Source organism: Muscardinus avellanarius (genome assembly GCF_963383645.1).
Source record: "Muscardinus avellanarius genome assembly, chromosome: 11".
In the NCBI taxonomy this organism is placed as follows: Eukaryota; Metazoa; Chordata; class Mammalia; order Rodentia; family Gliridae; genus Muscardinus; species Muscardinus avellanarius.
Window position 1 is genome coordinate 13,138,901 of NC_137797.1, and position 20,056 is coordinate 13,158,956.

General features: G+C 51.5%; 1 protein-coding gene across 2 annotated transcripts in view; it reads right to left on the bottom strand.

Annotated features, from left to right (window-relative positions):
* TOM1 (target of myb1 membrane trafficking protein) overlaps positions 1-11,242 on the bottom strand; it is a gene marked incomplete at both ends in the record, with an annotated part of 33,817 nt that extends 22,575 nt beyond the window's left edge. For both annotated transcript variants that reach the window (XM_080705062.1, XM_080705061.1), the window contains one exon: positions 11,191-11,242. In XM_080705062.1, coding sequence (XP_080561188.1) covers positions 11,191-11,242 — 52 coding nt within the window. The remainder of the gene's footprint in view (positions 1-11,190) is intronic.
* Positions 11,243-20,056: the final 8,814 nt, after the last annotated feature.

Here is a 20,056-nt window from a genome sequence, read left to right on the forward strand (position 1 = left end):
AAGGGTATTCCCAACCAGGTCTGTCAGAGGACCAGGAGAGCCCGCGGGCCTGCGGGTTCTCTTCTGGCCAGGAGGGAAGACAGCCTATTCTCAAACTGTGCCTTCCCCAGACCTTGTGTTGAAACTGGTCCGACTACAGTCCCACCCTTGGCTCCTGCAGCCACACAGATGGCCAGTGGCCCAGGACACAAGCCAGCTGGCTGGGGCAGAAGGGCGGCGGCCTTCGTCTTAGATTATGGCTGGGGAGGAGATGAAGGGCTCCCTTTGCAAGGGCTCAAAGATGGCTTCCTTCTTCCCACTAACATTTACCACACTCCCGCCCTTGAGGACGCGCCCACCGAGAGCCGCACAGGAGCACAGAGCACACAGCACGCTGGACAAGCATCCTGGGAGCAGGGGCCATGCCCGGCCTCAGCGTGCTGGGGCTGCGGCTCCCCACGTGCGCAGAGCTTGCTCCTTCTCCACAGGCTGTGTCTCAGCGGCGTCCAGTCCCACAGGCCCGGCGTGTGTCCTCTGGCCACGGGGTTCTCAACCCCACTCCCCCGTCTCTTACCTTCAAAGCCGTCTCTGGCTATCCCAGCCTCTCTCCAGACCCTGGCCTCAGCCTCCTGCCTCACTCCATGCCACCCAGAGGAGCACCCCGAAACTCGATGTGACTGCTTCTCTGATGCTCTACAACGCCCCCTGGTCCTCGGCCTGGCCTACAAGCTTTCCCATATCAGTATCAAAAGACAGGGGAGGCTGGGGTGCCTGTTGGGCACGGAGCCTTTGCTTCCTAGGTAAAGAATGTCCCCAGGAGGTTATGAAACTGGTTACAGTGGATGCCTCTAGGAAGTGGGGGCTGGGAACAGGAGCACAGCCCCTCTGGAACTTCTTACATTTGAAGCCATGTGAATGGTTACCAAGTCAAAAGATTATATATATATTTAAAATTTACTTTGTGGTCCTGGGGATTGAGCTCAGGGCGTTCTACCTCCGAGCTACACCCCCTGCCCTACTTTAGTTTTTTATTTTGAAACAAGGTCTTACTAAGTTGCTGAGACTACCTTCAAACTCTGATCCTTCTGTCTCAGCCTCCTAAGTACAAGGATTACAGGTGTGCACCACCATGCCTGGCTCTCTGGGACATTTACTTATTTATTCTGTGGTATTGGGGGCCTTCTACCTTCAGCAATATTTCCATTCCTATTTTATTTTTTTATTTGAAAACTGAGTCTTGCTAAGTTGCTGAGGCTGACTTTGAACCTGTGATCTTCCTGTCTCAGCTTCCCAATACTGGGATTACAGGTGTGCGCCACCAGGCCCAGCTCCCTGAGACATTTATAAATAAGAGAAATCCCAGGTGGGTAAGATGACTCAGAAGGTGGGTCCGATGCTGGCATGGGTGGAGCCACCAAGAGGAAGATCTGGGAACAGGCAGGGACTGTGGCCTAAAGAAGGGTTGAGGAAGAGGTGGGACGGGGCAAAGGCACACCTGAGGAGGTTCAGTGGAGGGGTCCACTTAAATTAAGGAGCCGGCTGCCCACACCACCACTTGCCAACTTGTTCCAGGTCCCTCCCAGACTGCGGAGTGGCCTTCTCTGGCTCTCACCACATGGGCGTGGCCCAACAAGGGCAGAATTTTCAACCCACAGGCTTCGCAGGCCATTTGCCCCGCTTTTGTTCTTAACCGTGCAAGTTATCCAGCTTGCTATTTTAGGAAGCAGGAATAACAACACTGGCGGCGGTTACCCAGAGAACGAGAACTGGCTCCCGACCTCGGGCTGCTGGCGGTGACCTTCAAGGACCGCTGGGCAGCAGGCGTCCGGCTCCCAGCTCCTGAGGGAGCCAGGCCTGCAGCCTGCCGGTCCTTAGGTGGCTGCCGCCGCCTGTGGCTTGGGGTCACCAGGCACCCGTCTGTTTGGCAGCTTTCCTCTCCTGTTGGGCCTGTGGCAGACACGCCCTGTCTACAGAGCTCCAGATAATTTGCCTGGCATGAGGCGAGACACCTCCTCTCACAGAGAATGAGGACAAGCAGAGGTCAGGCCTGCCCCATCCCTGGGGTCTGTGTCAGCACCTGTGACATCAGTACAGCGCAGCGACGGGCAGCGGTGAGGTATAACTGTGACTTGGGCGAGCGAGGGAACAACTGGCCACCAGACACGCGCACCTAGCGATGCTATGTGGCTTCTGGGTACCTGGTCCCAGCCTGCTTGCCCGCGGCATTAACCCGGATGGGGCAGGACAGCCGCTCCTGGCCACAGGGGAGCTGGTCTCCCGCTGTTCTGGAAGAGGCCATAACTGTGGGTGTCCTGTGGACACGGGCCATGCACACCACCTGCTGCCCCCCCGGGCCTCTCCCTCCCACCCTGCACGGCCCAGCAGACGCCAAGCCTCTCCTCCCACGGGGTGCCTGGGCTCAGGCCACCACCTGCCCATGCCTGAGCTCTTCTCTGTCCAAACACTGTCTAGGAGCCCCTCCCCCCCACAGTTGCCCAATCTGCACTCTACAGGGACTGGGAGGGGCACTGGGATGGTGCTCCCCACCTCTGGAGGCCCCTTCTTTCAGGCTTCCAGGCCCCCCTTTGTGTAGTCACCATCCCGCACTGGGGGTGCGTGGTGCACAGGTGGCAGGGGGCCAGAGGCCTGCTGCACCCTCGCATTCCCAGGCTCCCACCAGACACACATGCCCAGAGGCTGCATAGCAGGCCAGAACCCTATGGGGCTTCTTCTCAAACCCATGCTCCCCACCGTCAGGCCACCAGCCTCTCACACTCCCCACACCCACCGTGCGTGCCCAGGCCTCAGGGAGACCGTGGGGAGCAGCCTGGTGGGAGGCCCCGCCACACAAGGTAAGTCACCAGGACAGAAGGAGCAGGTGCTGAGTCAGCGGAAGGCTGTGACACCCCACCCCATGGATACGCCAAGAGAGAAAATGAGTCGCTCCTCCCGAGCCCCTCCTCCCTTGCCCTGCATGGCAACATCACTGTAGAGAATGGTGATGAGGTGACCAGCACCCTTTGGCGGGGCGGCTGCCCGAGCGCCCTGTGGCCTCCTCCCCGCCTTGCCCCATGACCTGCCTGATGCACCCGGGAAGCGGGGAGCGGATGCAAAGCCAGCAGGTGTGCCTGTCCTGCCATTCTGCGGCCCCCAGGACAGGGGGAGGCACTCGTGCAATGCCACCTCCCTGAGCGCAGGGTGGTGCGGCTCACTAAGGACAGCTGAGGAGGGCCTGGGTGAGCTGTCCCCCAACCTGGAAGCTGCCAACCTCAGACTCCTTGCTAGGAAATTGCAGCGGCTCTGGCCTCGGCTCTGTGGGACCCCTGGCGCCACTGCACACCCCAGTCCGGTGCCCGGCTTGCCCATGGGACCACCAGCTGCAGACATCTCTGGCCTGGACCTATGCCACTGGGCTTCCCGAAGCACAGGGCGCAGATGTGGATGGGACCCGGCTCTCTTCCCGTGCTCTGCCTCCTGCTGGTCCTGGCTGCTCGCCCTCCCTCAGGCTCCTGTGCCCCAAACCCGCCAGCTTCCCCCAAGAATGTGCTCTGCCCTCCTTAAGGCAGACTCCCTGCACCCCCAGGTCAAGTCTGCAGGTGGAGCCTGCCCGCTCCTGCCACTAGGTGGGCGGTAGCCATCTGCACCCGTCAGCTCTGCGTATGGGCTTCTTACAACAACTGCGTTTCAAAGAAATTCTAGTACATTTCTCCATTTTCCCATGGGTGGTGAGCCCCTCCGGGGTGGAGCTGTCCCGTCCTCCACACCAGCTGGGACTTGGCCTGTGTCAAACCTGCAGTACTTGTCTGCTGAATGACTGCACGAAGGTAGCTGCTTACGGTCCTTGGAATAGTTTTTAAAAAGTTCCATATGGCCCTCCTTCGCCTGTCCTCCAGCCTCTCAGCGCCGGCCCCCCACTCTGGACATGCTCTCTGCAGCCTTGGCCATTCTGAGGGAGCCCTCAGATGCGGGATGGAGACCACGACTTCCCACCGTCTTGCTGTTGTGAAGACACTGGCTGTCACAGAACTCCCTGAGGCTCTTGTGGCCACTTTTGGCACACAGCGCATGAGTGGTGGCTTCCGACAAGAGACGCGGGCAGCTGGAGTCCTCAGCCAGGCTTCCTGCCGCGAGAATGGGGCCAGTGTGTAAGGGGCAGGGGCACACAGGCACCATTGTGAGACGGTTTGTTCTGGACGGACACAGGTGTCGCGCCCGGGGAAGCCCCATAGCCCCTTCAGTCCAGGGGTGCCGACGTGGAGGAGTCCAGGGATGTGGACACAGAGCCCACCTCAAGTCCGGGCTTGAGCCCACTAGCTGTGTGACCCTGGATGAACGCCTTAACCTCTGGTCCTCAGTCCTTCTTCTGCAGAAGAGGGCCACCAAGGGCTCACCCTCGGGGGTCGTGAGGAGAAAATGGCGGTATGCACATGTATGCTGCACGCATGGTAAGCACCAAAACACGCTACACGCTACCAAAATCCAGACGCAAAGCCACTCGAAATCGAAATCTGAGAAGCTGAAGTGCTCTCGTAAGAGTACGTTAGCCGCCTTTTTCTCTTTCAGTAAGCAACTGGTCTTTGAAACCTGTTTGCCAAATGAGCAGCTCTTTCCAGACCTAGCGTGGAAAGTTCCACCAGTTTCCCAAGTTGCTGAGCTGCCCTTCCTCAAAAACCCTGACTGCCTCACCCCTGTCATTTTTGACCACAGGCCACAAGAGAAACCCAAAATACCTTGCGGAGGATATCACTTCCGTAAGCCACGGTTTTCAACTTGATGTAACTAACTGCAGGACTTAACGGAAGGGAACGGCAGGCTTTCGGGAGCTCCGGGTGAGGGAGCAGGCCTGTGCAGGTGGAGGCCCGAGGAGGCTGCCAAATGTGGGGGCGTCTGTGCGTGCCTCCCCCACCCAGCTTGTGAACGGTGTCACCGACAATTTGGGGGTAAGGGAGAGAGAAGGGGTGTGTATTAGGGCGCTCTAAAGAAATGCAATCAACAACCATGGCCCAGCCAAGATGACACACAAAGTTACCACCAGCGGTAAGACTGTACCCAAACAAGTTCACCTGACAGCGGACATCTGTCTGCCCTGAGCTGCTTCGTCCGCTCCTCCCTCTCTCCCTTCCTCTCTCCTCACCTCTTGCACGGTAGGTCCCCAGCCCTTCTCAGTGCCCTGAGTTGCCAAGTCCCCCAGGTCCCTTGAGGCCTGTCACTTGTCTTGGGGACACGGCCAGCAAAGGTCAGGGCTGGCACCTGAACCCAGCTCCTCGGAGATGGTGACCCTACCTCAGGCTGCTGATGGCCAAGTGTCTGAAACGCCTTCCTCTGCAACGCAGTGGGTGGGCTGACGGGCAAACGGAAGACACTTACAGCATTATGCATTTATTTTAACACACACTAGGGGAAAAAGCCATGAACTAGCTCACCAAAGCCCTGATTACATAGGCTGAGATTAAAACAGGTGAGCCAGTTACAGACTGGACATAATAAAGGCGACTTGAGAGTCGATGTAGATCCGAAGAGCGGCGCAGGAGCGTGGGAGCCGGGAGAGCCCTGGCTTAGATCGAGATCTCCCTGGTGAGGAGGTAAAGGGTTAACTGGTCCCGACTCCCCTGCTTCTCACGAGGTGATGGCACCAAGCTAGTTAGACACTGAAGGTTTTTGTTGTTTTCTAAAGCCAGAAGAGCGGAAATCCGGGCCTTTCCTCTTATTTCTCTGAGCTGAGCGAGGGAATGAAACCTATTCATCAGCTCCATCCAGAGTCAGGCAAAGGCCTTAGCTCCCCAGTGGGAATCAACTCCCTCCGGCGGCAGTGGGAAACCCGACCTGTCTGTGAATATGGCTGCTCCTTCCCCAGGGTCACAAAGCCCAACACCAAGGCTGCGCTGCAGGCAGGGCCTGGACTGGCACCTCCGCTCTGCCGCCAACTTCAGCTGTGCCCCAGGAACCATGACTCCAGAGAAAGTCACCGTGGCTAAACAGACACAGATGCCTCCTGTCTGGCAGGCCCAGGCCAAGTCCACAAGCAACAATGCAGCACCCCGCCCGCAGGTGCTAGCATCAGCCTCATTTTACTGCCAAGGAAACGGAAAAACAGAGTGGGTAAGTAACCTGCTCAAGGTAACAGAGATCAGTCTGGTTCAAGCTCACCCTGCGGCTTCCTACTTTACTGTGCATTCAGCTGACACAAAGCCCCGTCTAGATCTTATCCCCTGAATTCCACAAGACAGAGACCTGGGCTCTCATCTGGCTCTTGCACTTACAGATCAGAAAAAATGAAGCTTTAAGACGTGGGGACGTCCCAGGGCGCAATGTGGACAAGGGTAGAGATTCCACCTCAGGGGCAGAGCATACTTCAGTGTCCTTGGCGTGGGTGCCCTGGGACTCCACTTTGAGGAGCATGGTCTTCCATCATCTGCCTCTGGCCAGCTGCTCCGCCCCAGAGATCAGCAACCTATGAAATTCTGTGCCAAATTCAGTGTGTTTTTGTATGGTCCAAGAGCTATGGATGGTCCTTACATTTTTAAAGAGTTGGAACAAAAGCAGAATAATATTTCCTGGCATATGAAAATTACGTGAACTTCAAATTCCAGTGCTCATAAATGAAGTTTTACTGGAGCACAGCCACGCCCGCTCATTAACCCATAGGGCTGCTCTTACACAACACCAGCCACAGAGGGTAGTTAAAACAGAGCTGGGTGTGGTGGTGCATGCTTGTCTTCCCAGCACTTGGGAGGCTGAGACAGGAAGATCTGGGCTTGCAGACTGCCTCAGCTACTTAGTGAGGCCTTCTACAACTTAGTGAGACCCTGTTTTAAAATAAAGAATAAAATCTGGGCTGGGGGTATATCTTGAAGGTAGAATGCCCTTGGGTTCAATCCCCAGCACCACAAAAACAAAACAAAAAACCAGACACGTGAATATTCACTACATGGCTCTTTTCAGAAAGTTTGCTGACTAGGTCTAGCCCACCCTGCCAAGCCAGCAGGAGTCCTCTGAGCAGCATCCCTCCTCTTCGGCTTCTGCTTTGGTACCTCCAGTGGTGGGGAGCTCAGTCTCATCAGGCCAGCCCATTGCATCTTGGAGGGGCTCCAGGGTTAGCTATTCACAGACGCCAAATTCTCTCCCTGCACTATCATACTCTGCCCGCTGGGCCTTGTACAGTAAGTTATTCTACTTCCTCCTAGTAGCCATCGGTCCTCTCCTGGTCCCCGGCCTCTGGGAGGAGAGGAAGAGTGGCGACAGCTTCATGCCACAGGTAGGAGTTGGGCAGTGGGCAGGAAATGAAACCTAGTTAGAAGTAGAACACCTGGAACCAGCCCCTGCCTTTCAACCTGGTGTCCATTCTGGCTTCCAGCTCATCCTCTCCAAAGGACCCTTATTTCTGTGGTTCCTTGTTGTAGCTCCCCTGGAGAGGCCTTTGCAGACCTCAGGACAGCCCTCTCGGATGTCTTCAGCGCTCCCCTTGGCTCCAGGGCTCCATCGCGGCCCAGGAGCTCTCCTCACGCGCCCATTCACAGTGCCAGGGGTGAGCTGACAGCCGCGAACAGAAAATGGGATTCTTGGGTTGACTTCTGACATCAGTCTACACAACAGAGTCAAGAAGATTTGTCCTCAGGGGATACCTGGAAAGGATTTTGAAATTCTTTAGAAAAGAGGGCCGTGTCAGGCTCACTGTTACTAAGGCTCTTGAGTTCTGTGGCCATGGCTGCTGCCCTTGGGGAGTCCTCTGAACCAACACGAGTGTGTGCAAACCCATGAGCGCGTTCTTATCGCAGGCAGGTCGATAAGGTGGATCTTGAAGGGCTGGGCTGACGTAGGTCCAGATCCAGCTCTGAGTGGCCAGAGGGAGTGTGGTAAGGTGTGAGAGCGCCCGAGGGCCTGAATTCTGACTTGCAGTGAAGCCCCGAGTGCTCCGTTCCCTCACAGGTACTTTTGGTGAAATGGGAAAGTGGCAAAACCTCACAGGGCCACCATGAAGATGCACACCCAGGGCACTAGCAGAAGGGCTGGCACATGATACTGTCACTTTTCTTTTCTTTTTTTTTTTTTTTTTGAGGTACAAGGGATAATGCCCAGGGGCATTCTACACCCCCAGCCCTATTTTTATTCTTTATTTGAAACAGGGTGTCACTGAGTTGCAAAGGGCCTCTCTAAGTAGTAGCTGAGGCTGTCTTCAAACTGCGATCCTCCTGTCTCAGCCTCTCAAATGCTGGGATCACAAGCGTGTGTCACCACGCCCGGCTGTCACTTTTCTTTCTTCCCTCCTGCTAGGTGCCACACTAGGTGCTGAGGGCGGGCTGGGTAGGTGAGGGACGGTTCTTGCTCTTAAGAAGTCCAGTCTAGCTGGGGGGACAGACACGCACAACAGCAAACAGAAAGGGACAGGGGTATATTAAGGTGATGGTGGTGGAAACAATACAAACGATGACGACAGCAAGAAGTGAGGTTGCCACACACTCGCACCCTGCCAGGAGCTCTCTGGGGTGAGCCTGGAGCCCAGGGAGGCAGGAGAACGGGGAGCACAAAGCAGCGGCTGGAAGGATGGGCAGAGCCGCTCAGCAGGGGCCACAGGAGCAGGCACCCCAGGCAGAGAGACTCTCGAGCACCCAGGGAGGTGTGTGAGAACGACAACTAGTGAGTCGAGTGACTGGCCCTCCTGGTTATGATCATTAGAATCCCTGTCCTCAGGGATGACATGTCCACTCTCAACAAGAGCGTGCGGGTCAGCAGACGTGAGCCTGCTCACTCCTGCAGCACAGAGGGGCTGGCTCCACAGGCACACGAGCAGCTAACACACGGTCATGAACAATCGCAGCCTGTCAGCAGCACTGCCACCTCTCCGTCTAAAAGAAGATATGCGATTCAGAGAGCATTAGCTCCAGCGGCAACTCTCCTTCCTTTAATCCCAGTTTAGGAGCCTCTTCAGCTCTGGTTCGGGTTTCAGTGTTCTATCCATTCATGGGCCTTGGGTGAGCCAGTCTCCACCTTCCCCTCTCTGGGCTTCAATCCCCTCTATAAAATTAGGTTTTCAATGCACTACCGTGCCTGGGATCATGTTAGAAATGCATATTCTAGCAGGTCTATTTGGGCGGCTGAGGCAAGAGGTTCGCAAGTTCAAGGCTACCTTTGGCAACTTAGCAAGATGATGTCTCAAAACATAATTTTTAAAAAAGGGCCAGGGACTTAGCTCAATGACAGAACAAACCCGAGTTCAATCTCCAGTATCAGAGGGTGGGAAAAACACAAATTCTAAGGTTATACTCTAGACCTACCCACCAATTAGAAACTCTGGGGTAGGGCCTAACTACCTATGACAAGCCCTCTCAGCGATTCTGACACGAACCGCTGTTAGCAGATATCCAGGGTACGGACCTGTTGGGAGTAAAATTTGGTTTGTGCTCTAAGGTGTTACGATGTGGCAGTGTTTTGTTTGAATAGAAGTATTTCTTGTCCATGAAAGGCAACCCTTCCGGGTAAGAAGAGAAGCTGTTTTCTTTGACCAACTGAAACCCAGAGCCCAGGTGAACTTTTCCAGAAAGCCTCAGAAATATGTGACTGCATTTGAAGGGTAAATTTTTAAAATGTGTTTTTCAGTAGGGAATCTCAAGGTTGGTGCGTGCTAAACAGCAGTGGTAAAGGTAGCTGCAGAGACAGACGAGAACGGCCTCTCTATTCATCTCCCAACAGTGACTCACTGTGAGGCGTGTGCCCACACCGTGGTCTCTGGGAGGGCAGTTCCTCCCCCTGGTCCAGGGTGTCCTGGCGGGAATCCTGGTGGATGACACACCTCAGAAGGGCCTCAAATGGCTTCCGTGTGGTGATGACCACACAGAGTTGAGTCAGTATGGCAGTAAAAACGTCTTATCTAAAAGACCGCAATTTTCTCACTTGGATTTAAGGCTGAAAGTCGTCATCAAAACGATGAAGACAGCTAGCTGGGCACGGTGGCACCTGTAATCCCAGCATTTGGGAGGCTGAGACAGGAGGATCAAGGTTCAAAGACAGCTTCAGCTACTTTGCGAGTGAGACCCTGTTTCAAAATACAGAATAAAAAATAGGCCTGGGGTTATAGTTTGGAGGTATTATATGCCTGGGTTCCATCCCCAATATCTCAAAACAAAACAAACAAACCGACGAAGACAACAGGTTTGAGACCAGTCTCAGCAATTTAGCAAGGGCCTCTGAAACTCAGCGAGACTGTTTCAAAATAAAAAATAAGAAGGGCTGAGGGTGCAGCTCAGAGGTAGAACGACCCTGGGTTCAATCCCACCCAGACTGTCCCAGAAGTGTGGGCAGACTGTCCCAGAAGTGTGGGAGAATCCGCAGCCCGTGGGCCCTCCCCTGTTGGTGCTCGGGAATGGGAACCCAAGAGCCCTACTGCCCGTGTATTTTTCCAGGGAATCCCGCCCCCACTCGGTGGTATTGTTAACAATAATGTTTTACAGCTTTCTTTTACATAGCACAGGCTACGTGCCAGGCGCTGTTCTCAGAACTCCAGGTTTATTAACTAGTTTAATCTGCCCAAGCCCAGGGAGGCGGAGATCATTATCCACTAAGGACGGGCCAGGAGCCCTCGGCACAGGCGCTCCGACGCAGCGAGGCCAGGAGACCTGGGCTCCGCCGGCCGCGTGTCTCGGCGGGGGCTCAGCTGAGCAGCCTCTGCGAGCCCGGGACGCCTACCCTTGGTTTCCGATACCCCGCCGGCCAGAGGCTCCTACGAGTGGCTCCAGGCGCCAAGCCCTGGGAGAAGGGACACCTGGCCCTGCTCAGGTATCGGTGTCCGCGAAGCGCGGCGAGTCAAGAAGCACAAAGCGCGAGCCAGCGGCGGACCCGCAGGGGAACACAGGCCGGGGGCAGCCCGCGACCCAACGCCTGCTCATCCACGCCGCCCCTTTAACCCCGAAAAGTTTCTCCTTACGCTCGGGACCCCAGCCCGCGCGCATTGGCTGAGCCGCGGCCTCCCGGAGCCGCCCTCTCTCCATATCTATTGGCCGCCGCAAGCATCCATCCCCAGCTGAGAGCCTCTAATGCTCCACGCTCTTGTCAATCAAAAGAGGGCGGGAGGTGGGCGGGGCCTGCCGGGAGCCACACGCCAACCCCGCCGCCCTTCTGGGCTCCGCCGAGCCGTGACTAGGGACTTGGAGACGCTGCCGGAGCCGAGGCCGAGTGCGAAGCACTGGGGCGGGGCCGTGCGGGGCCCCAGGGACTCACCGATGCGCTGTCCCACCGGAGAGCTGAACGGGTTTCCCAGGAGAAAGTCCATCGCTGCGGCTGCCGCTGCCACCAACCCAGGGAATCAGCTGACAGCAACCGCCAGCGCTGCCGACCCGTCACGTGACGGCCCGCGGGAGGCGCCGGCGGGGGCGGGGCCCTGGCTGGCGCTCGGCCATAGGCCCCGCCCCCGGCGGCGTGGCGGGCGCCCCGAGGCAGGCGGCGACGACCTATCGCGGCCCCTCGACCGACAGCCGGGGCGGGGCCTGCTGGCGCGGGCCGCCCAGCCACGCCCCCGGCACTGGTAGTCGGGCTTGGGGGGCGTGTCTTAAAGGTCTACACGTCTGGAAGATTCGGTCTTTAGCCCAGGAAATGAGGGCAAGGTTGTGCAGCCCAGACTCTAGTGTCAATGTCTCAGCCTTCTTTCCTGGCGAACTCGCTGGGACTACACACCCGCCACTTCCTCGACGGGACTCCTCTCTGATGCCAGCTCTTCCTATTCCAGGATACACCCTCCTTGCAGTCCAAATTTCACTTGCCTAGCAGGCAAGGGCCTGAGTGTTCCCTGGAGGCTGAGAGTCAACTTAATGCATCGCGGCTCGATCCGGCCAGCGTCCAGGACGGCGGGGCAGCTGCCATTAATTTACTGTGTGATCCAAACAGCGAGCTCTGGAATTAGATCGAAGATCCTTGTCCAATTTATTTTTTTGGGTCATAGGCTTCACCCAAAGCTCCACGTGAACTGCCAAAGTGTCCGATATCTTTATAAAACTTGGAAGTGTTTCAATAATGTTCGTGAGACTTTTGTGGTACTGGAGATTGAACCCAGGGCGTTCTACCTTTGCGTTATAGCCCCAGCCCTATTTTATTTTGGTCTTTTTTTTTTTTTTTTTTTTTGGTGGTACTGGGGTTCCTGGAAGCCCTTCTACCTCCAGGCTACACTCCCAGACCTATTTTTACGTTTTTTTTATTTGGAAACAGGGTCTCCTAAGCCAGCGCGCGCGACTGACTTCGAACCTGCGTGATCCTCCTGTCTCTGCCTTCCAAGCGCGGGGCGTGCGCCACCACGCCCGGCGGGCTTTTTTTTTTTTTTTTTTTTATCTTTTTGACACTGGAAGTCGAACCCAGGGTGTTGCTGAGCTACATCCCAGCCCTTATTTTTTTTATTTCAAGACAGGGTCTTGCTAAGTTGCTGAAGCTGTCCTGGAACCTGCTCCCCTCTCATCTCAGTCGGGATCCCAAGCAGTGGATTACAGGTGAGCGCCACCGCTCCTGGCTCTTGAGACTTAACAAATGGCCTCTCTGCTTCATGAGGGCTAAGATTGTACATCTATTTGATCACCACTAACACAGTGACTTAGCATATGAAAATGTAAGCAGACCAGTTTACCTTTCAGTGGTGGTAACTGGATCAATACAACCTTACCGTCAGGCGCCTTCATGTCATCTAAGCATAGTGCTTGGTTGATGGAGTACATTTAATGAACTTTTGAATTTTTCATTAACATCTTTTTTTTTTTTTCCGGTGGTACTGGGGTTCCTGGAAACTCTTCTACCTCTGGGCTACACTCTCAGACCTATTTTAAACGTGTTTTTTTTTTTGAAACAGGGTCTCTTAAGCCAGTGTGGCTGGCTTTGAAACTGTGCAATCCTCCTGTCTTCCCCTCCCAAGCGCAGGGATTACAAGCCTGCACCACCACGCCCGGCTATATATATATATATATATATATATATATATATATATATTTTTTTTTTAATTTGGAAACAGGGTCTCTTAAGCCAGAGAGGCTGGTGCCAAAGAGGCTGGTTTCGAACCTGCATGATCCTCCTGTCTCTGCCTCCCAAGCTGGGATTACAAGCATGCGCACCACGCCCGGCCTTTAACATATTTTAACATCCCCCTTTGTGTGGTGATTTGCTAGGTCTTGTAAACTTTTTCATAGAAAATCAGAAACAAGCCGAGCGTGGTGGCACACCTTGTAATCGCAGCATTAGGGAGGCTGAGACAGGAGGATCACGGTTTGCAGACAACCTCAGCTACATAGTGAGGCCCTTTGCAACTCAGTGAGACCCTGTTTCAAAATAAAGAATGAAAAATAGGGCTGGGGGTGTAGTTCAAAGGTAGAATGCCCCTGGGTTCCACCTCTAGTACTGCAAAAAAACAAAACACAAAAATAATAGTAATAAAAACACACAACCCTCAAACAACCCAACTCCCACCAAATAGGAAGACGAATCTCGTATTAACTCCATGCAAAAGGGTACATAGCTATTCATGTGGAAATGACCGTCAATTTTTGTGTGGTACTGGAGATTGAACACAAGAATGCTTTACCACTGAGATACACCCCGCCCTCCTTTGTGGTACTGGGGCTTTAACCCAGGGGCATTCTACCACTGAGTCACATCAGCCCTTTTAGTTCTGAAACAGGGTCTTGGTAGGTTGCGGAGAGTCTCACTACAAGCTAGCCTCAGCCACCTAGGAAGACCCTGTTTCAAAATAAAAATAAAAAGGACTGGGGGTATAGCTTGGAGACAGAATAGCCCTGGGGTTCATCCCCCATTATCAGGGATGAGGGGAAAAGGAAAAAGAGAGGGAGGGCTGGAGTTGTAGCTCAGAGTAGAATGCCCCTGGATTCAATCTCAACACCAAAACATAAGCAGATTATGAGCTGAAATATGCATGTACAGTGATCTCTTTCTTGCTGTCTAAAATGTTAGCTTTTAGAGCCGGGCGTAGTGGCGCACACTTGTAATCCCAGCATTCAAGAGTCTGAGACTGGAGGATCACAGTTTGTGGACAGCCTCAGCTATTTAGTGAGGCCCTCTGCAACTCAGTGAGACCCAGTTTCAAAAGAAAGAATAAAAAATAGGGCAGGGACTGTAGCTCGGAGGTAGAATGCCCCTGGGTTCCATTCCCAGACCCACCAAAAAAAAAAAATTATATATATATATATATATATATATATATATATTTGTGTGTGTGTGTGTGTATGTGGTACTTGGGGTGGAACCCAGGGAACTTCTACCTCTGAGATATACCCCTAGACCTATTTTTATATTTTATTTGGAAACAGGGTCTAAGTTGCTGAGAGGCTAAGAAGCTGAGGCTGGCTTCGAACCTGTAATTCTCCTGTCTCAGCCTCCCAAGTACTGGGATTACAAGCGTGCACTATAACATCCGGCTCAGACGTTAGCTTTTTAACCAATCACCTTACACTATTGATGACTTTGTGTGTGTATGTGTGCACACATAATACCGGGGATTGAACCCAGGGCCTTGAGCATGCTAGGCAGGTGCTCTACTACTGCTCCAGCCCTATTTATTTATTTTGTGGTAGTGGGAGTGGAACCCAGGGGCCTCCTCTCTCCAAGCTACACCACTAGCCCTTTTAATTTGGAAACTGGGTATTGCTAAATTGCTGAGAGTCTTACTAAGTTGCTGAGGATGATTTTTTTTTTGGTACTGGAGGTGGAACCCAGGGGCTTTTCTACCTCCAGGCTATACTCCCAGACCTATTTTATATTTCATTTGGAAACAGGGTCTCACTAAGTTGCTGAGAGCCTCACTAAGTAGCTGAGGCTGGCTTCGAACCTGTGCGATCCTCCTGTCTCAGCCTCCCAAGCGCGGGGATTACAAGTGTGTGCCACCATGCCCGGCTTCTGAGGATGATTTTGAACCTGTGATCCTCCTGTCTCAGTCTCTTAAGTACTGGAATAACAAGTGTGCATCACCACACCTGGCTTCCCCAGCCCTGTGTGTGTGTGTGTGTGTGTGTGTGTGTGTGTGTGTGTGACTGACTTGCAAAGGGACTAAGTAGCTGAGGCTGGCCACGAACGGCGTTCTTCCTGTCTCAGCCTCCCAAATGCTGGGATTACAAGCATGTGCCACCACGCCCTGCTTTCCCCAGCTCTATTTATGACTTTTATTAACACCTCATGTTTGCATTAAACTTTTTACTTTGAAAGATCAAATTTCAGCTGGGCGGGGTGGCACACACGCTTGAAATCCCAGCATTCAGGAGGTTGAGACAGGAGGATTGTGGTTCACGATAGCCTCAGCTACTTAGTGAGGCCTCTGCAACTTAGACCCTATTTCAAAATAAAGAATACAAAATAGGGCAGGGGGTATAGTTTGGAGATCAAATGCCCTGGGTTCCATCCCCAGACACACACACACACACACACACATCAAATTCCATATTTTCTTTCCTTCTTTTTTTTTTTTTTGGGTGGTACTGGGGTTCCTGGAAGCCCTTATACCTCCGGGCTACACTCCCAGGCCTATTTTTATATTTTTATTTGGAAACAGGGTCTCCTAAGCCAGTGCACGCGGCTGGCTTTGAACCTGCGCGATCCTCCTGTCTCTGCCTCCCAAGCGCGGGGATTACAAGTGTGCGCCACCATGCACGGCAAATTCCATATTTTCAGTGTTCATATGACTACACATTTCTATCAGGCTGGCTGGCTACAAGCTTGGAGATGGGGGGCTGGCACTGTACTGTTCTACAAATGGGACCCTGGAAACCTGTAAAGATTAAGTGACTTAGCCAACATCATTGACTAAGCCCATATGGTACATGATTCAGATGCAACCCTTACACAAGATTGCTGGAGATTTTCTTGATTTAGGCCAATACCATTTTATATGTAGTTTCATTTTCCAATAAATAGAGCCATAGCTACCAGATTAACTGATTTTGAAATTTGCAAAAGAGAACTGAGTACCTCTTCAATATAAAAAATAAATAGAAAGCCGGGCGTGGTAGCGCACGCTTGTAATCCCAGCATTTGGGAGGCTGAGACCAGAGGATCGCGGTTCGCGGACAGCCTCAGCTACTTAGTGAGGCCCTCCGCAACTTAGTGAAACCCAGTTTCAAAAATAAAGAATAAAAATTGGGCAGGGGGTGTAGCTCGGAGGTTGAATGCCCCTGGGTTCCATCCCCAGACCCGCAAAAAAAAAAAAAAAAGAAAAAATATATACGTATGTATGTGTGTGTATGTATATATGTATGTATATATATGTATGTGTGTATGTATATATATATATATATATATATATGTATATATATATATATATATGAACTATGCCCAGCTTATATATATGGCTTTCATATATATACACCAGCATATATATATGCTGGGCGTAGTTCATACACACACACACACACACACACACACACACACACACACACACACAAAGCTGGGCGTAGTTGCGCATGCTTGTAATCCCAGCATTTGAGAAGCTGAGACAGGAGGATTGCGGTTTGCGGACAGCCTCAGCTACTTAGGCCCTCTGCAACTCAGTGAGACCCTGTTTCAAATTAAAAAATAAAAAAAAAAAAATGGACAGGGGGTGTAGCTCAAGGTAGAATGCCCCTGGGTTGCATCCCCAGACCCCCCCAAAATAAATAAAAAATAGGGCTGGGGGTGTAGTTCAGAGGTAGAATGCCTCTGGGTTCCATCCCCAGACCTAAAATATGTGTGTGTGTGTGTGTGTGTGTGTGTGTGTGTGTGTGTGTGTGTGTGTGTGTAAAATGGCAGAGATTAGAAATGACTTCTAGGTTGATTTTTTTTTGGGGGGTACTGGGGATGGAACCCAGGGGCATTCTACCTCTGATGTACATACACCCCAGCCCTATTTTTATCCTTTATTTTTTGAACCCGGGTCTCATGAGTTGCAAAGGATCTAAGGATCTAAGTAGCTGAGGCTGTCTGCGAACCACGATCCTCCTGCCTCCTATCTCAGCCTCCCAAATTATGGGATTACAAGCGTCACCAACATGCCTGGCACTGTTTTTTTTTTTTTTTTTTTTTGGCCCAGGGCATTGTACCTACAAGCTACACCCCCAGCTCTCTCTCTCTCTCTCTCTATTTTTTTTTTTTTTTTTTTGCGGGTTTGGAACCCAGGGGCTTTCGACCTCCGGGCTATACCCCCTGCCCTATTTTTTATTCCTTATTTTGAAATGGTCTCACTGAGTTGCAGAGGGCCTAAGTAGCTGAGGCTGTCCGTGAACCACGGCCCTCGGCCTCAGCTTCTCAAACGCTGGGATTACAAGCGTGTGCTACCACGCTTGTCTCTCTTAGTCTTTTTAATTAAATTTTTTTTTCAGTGCCGGGGATAGAACCCAGGGGCATTTTTGTACCTCTGAGTTACACCCCCAGCTCTAGTTTTTACTCTGAGACAGGATCATATTGAATTGTGGAGGGCCTCACTAAGTAGCTGAGGCTGTCCACGAACTACGATTCTCCTGTCTCAGCCTCCCAAATGCTGGGATTACAAACCTGCGCCACATGCCTGGCTTAGGTTGATTTAATTTATTTTTTGCAGTACTGGGGATGGAAACCATGGGGGGCATTGTACCTCCTATTTTTAGTCTTTATTATTTTTTGGTGGTACTGGGGGTGGAACCCAGAGTCTTTCTACCTCTGGGCTATACTCCCAGACCTTTTTTATATTTTATTTGGAAACAGGTCTAAGTTGCTGAAAGCCTCACTAAGTAGCTGAGGGTGGCTTCGAACCTGTGCGATCCTCCTGTCTCAGCCTCCCAAGCGCAGGGATTACAAGCGTGCGCCACCACGCCTGGCTGTCTTTATTCATTTTTGAAACAGGGCCCACTGAGTTGCGAAGGGCCTCGCTAAGTAGCTGAGGCTGTCCACGAACCGCAATCCTCTGGTCTCCACCTCCCAAATGCTGAGATTACAAGTGTGTGCCAGCACGCCTGGGTGGCTTAAGTTGATTTTTTTTTAAAGAAAATTAGGGTAGTGTATGAGACAGGTTTAATAATTTCCTAACAACTATGATTAGCACAATTAGGGAAAAGACGGCTGACACTGTACTACAAATATTAAAAATGTAATTTTTAATAATATAAGTACAAAATTTTATTTCTTTATACAACTGTAATGGGATTTGGATCAAACCACTAGAGCTTATTTAAAAAAACAAAATAAAACAATGGTATAAAAATTGCAAGAAGGCCTGAATCCAAAGTTTTTCCTCTAATAGTACCAAATAGCACAGGGTATAGATTATTATACAAATGTGTACAAATCTTAAATACAAATACAACAGGACTGGGTTTTAAAGAAACAAACAAATAAGCAGGTCCTCATCAGGGTTTCATTATGTATAGGAACAACAGTGGCAGGACTGGCTCCTCCTGAGCTCCCGGCTCCCCGCCCGCCTCCACAGCCTCCTTCCGCAGTACAGACGAGCATGGTACAAGGCTCTGACACACGACGTCACGCTCAGAAGCCTGCTCTTGGTGATTATAGTTCTCAAGCATCCCTGATTCCCAGACAGAGTCTCCAAACTGCTCTGAGCTGAGGAAGGAACTCAGCAGCCAGAATGCCTTGGGGAAGCAGAGCCCTGAGACACCACCAGCGGGGAGAAGGGAAGGAACTAAAGGACGTGAGCGGGCTGCACCGTTCACTGTGACAAGGGGAACTCTGTCTACGCCGGGGGAAGCAAGCACGGTTACCCCAGAGCTTGGTTTTGGCAGGGACTCAAATTTGAAAACCACCCCAAAGTATTCAACTGTCTTCTTTCCACCTGGGAAGCAGGTCTGGTTCTTTGGAAATAAGGACAGCTGGGAATGGTAATGTTTCTTTTTATTTTACTTTCTTGACATTATTGAAGGCTATGAAGTTCTTTATAAAGAATTAGAATCCAAACATAATGATTCCACTTTGAGGTACAACATCTTAAAATGTAGATGATTTTGAGTTTTTGGAACAGACCAGAGGAAGGATGGGAGAAATGATAAATCTGTATCTTCCACATGCTGTTGCTGGTGGAGGTTTTTGTTATTAAATTATATATACAGAAATTTACAGGATAAGTTAAAATCTAAGAAATTTTAAAGAGTTAAATACACATAATTAAAATACAAGTTCACACGCACATATAAATAAAGCTACATGAGAATCGAGTATGATTTTGCAATTCGCTTACACGTGGAATGCAGAACACTGTTTATCTGCCCACCAGGGGAACTGTTACGACGGACCCTAGAACCACACTGCTCAGAGTTTATCTTCTACAGTCACCAAGCGACTAGGCAGGGTGGCGGCTAACCTAATGCTGCCGATGAAAGATGGTGATCTTGGTTTTGCAGACCATAAATTGTGGGTCAGCTTGGAACATGTGGGTTCAGCTGGTGGCACTGGCAGCTTTACCCTCTCCAAGGTACTTTTGGCTGCCAGGATTCACTCCTTGGCCTCTACTGAGGCTACCAATGGTACCAATGATTACAATAATTTTGACACACGGACACTTGTATAGTAGGAACTGAAATGACCCCCTACTCGGTCCACCCAAGCCATGTCAACAGCTACGGTGGACATGCTTTATCCCCTCCCACCCGCTTCACTCGAGTCGGAAGGCTTTGTACTCTCGGTCAGCTGGAATCCTCCCATAATCTTTCTTATTACATTTCCGACTGTAAGACAGTAAGGCAAATGGTCAGTGATGGGTCTGGAGGTACAACTGAGTTTGGAGAAAAATCACATTTTAGCTCTCTATCCATAAGGAAATGCACTTGGCACCCATAACAAGCCCCCAGCCCCCGAGTTACACTGATTTTTAAGGCAGATTTATCCACCACTAGAGAATAAAGAATCCAAAAGTCCACATTCATGCCCAAGTTTCCTCTTGGCTGAACCTTTGCCATTTCATAAAATTATTAAAAGCAAAGTAGTTACAGTCCTATGTATATATTATACATCACATATACACATATATATTTATAGATATAAAAAATTCAAAACCTACACCCAGAGGCCAGCGAAGAGATCTGGAACAGTCATATATACACAACCAGCGAAGGGGCAGGAAAAGTTTCAGTCCCAGGATCCTTTGCTG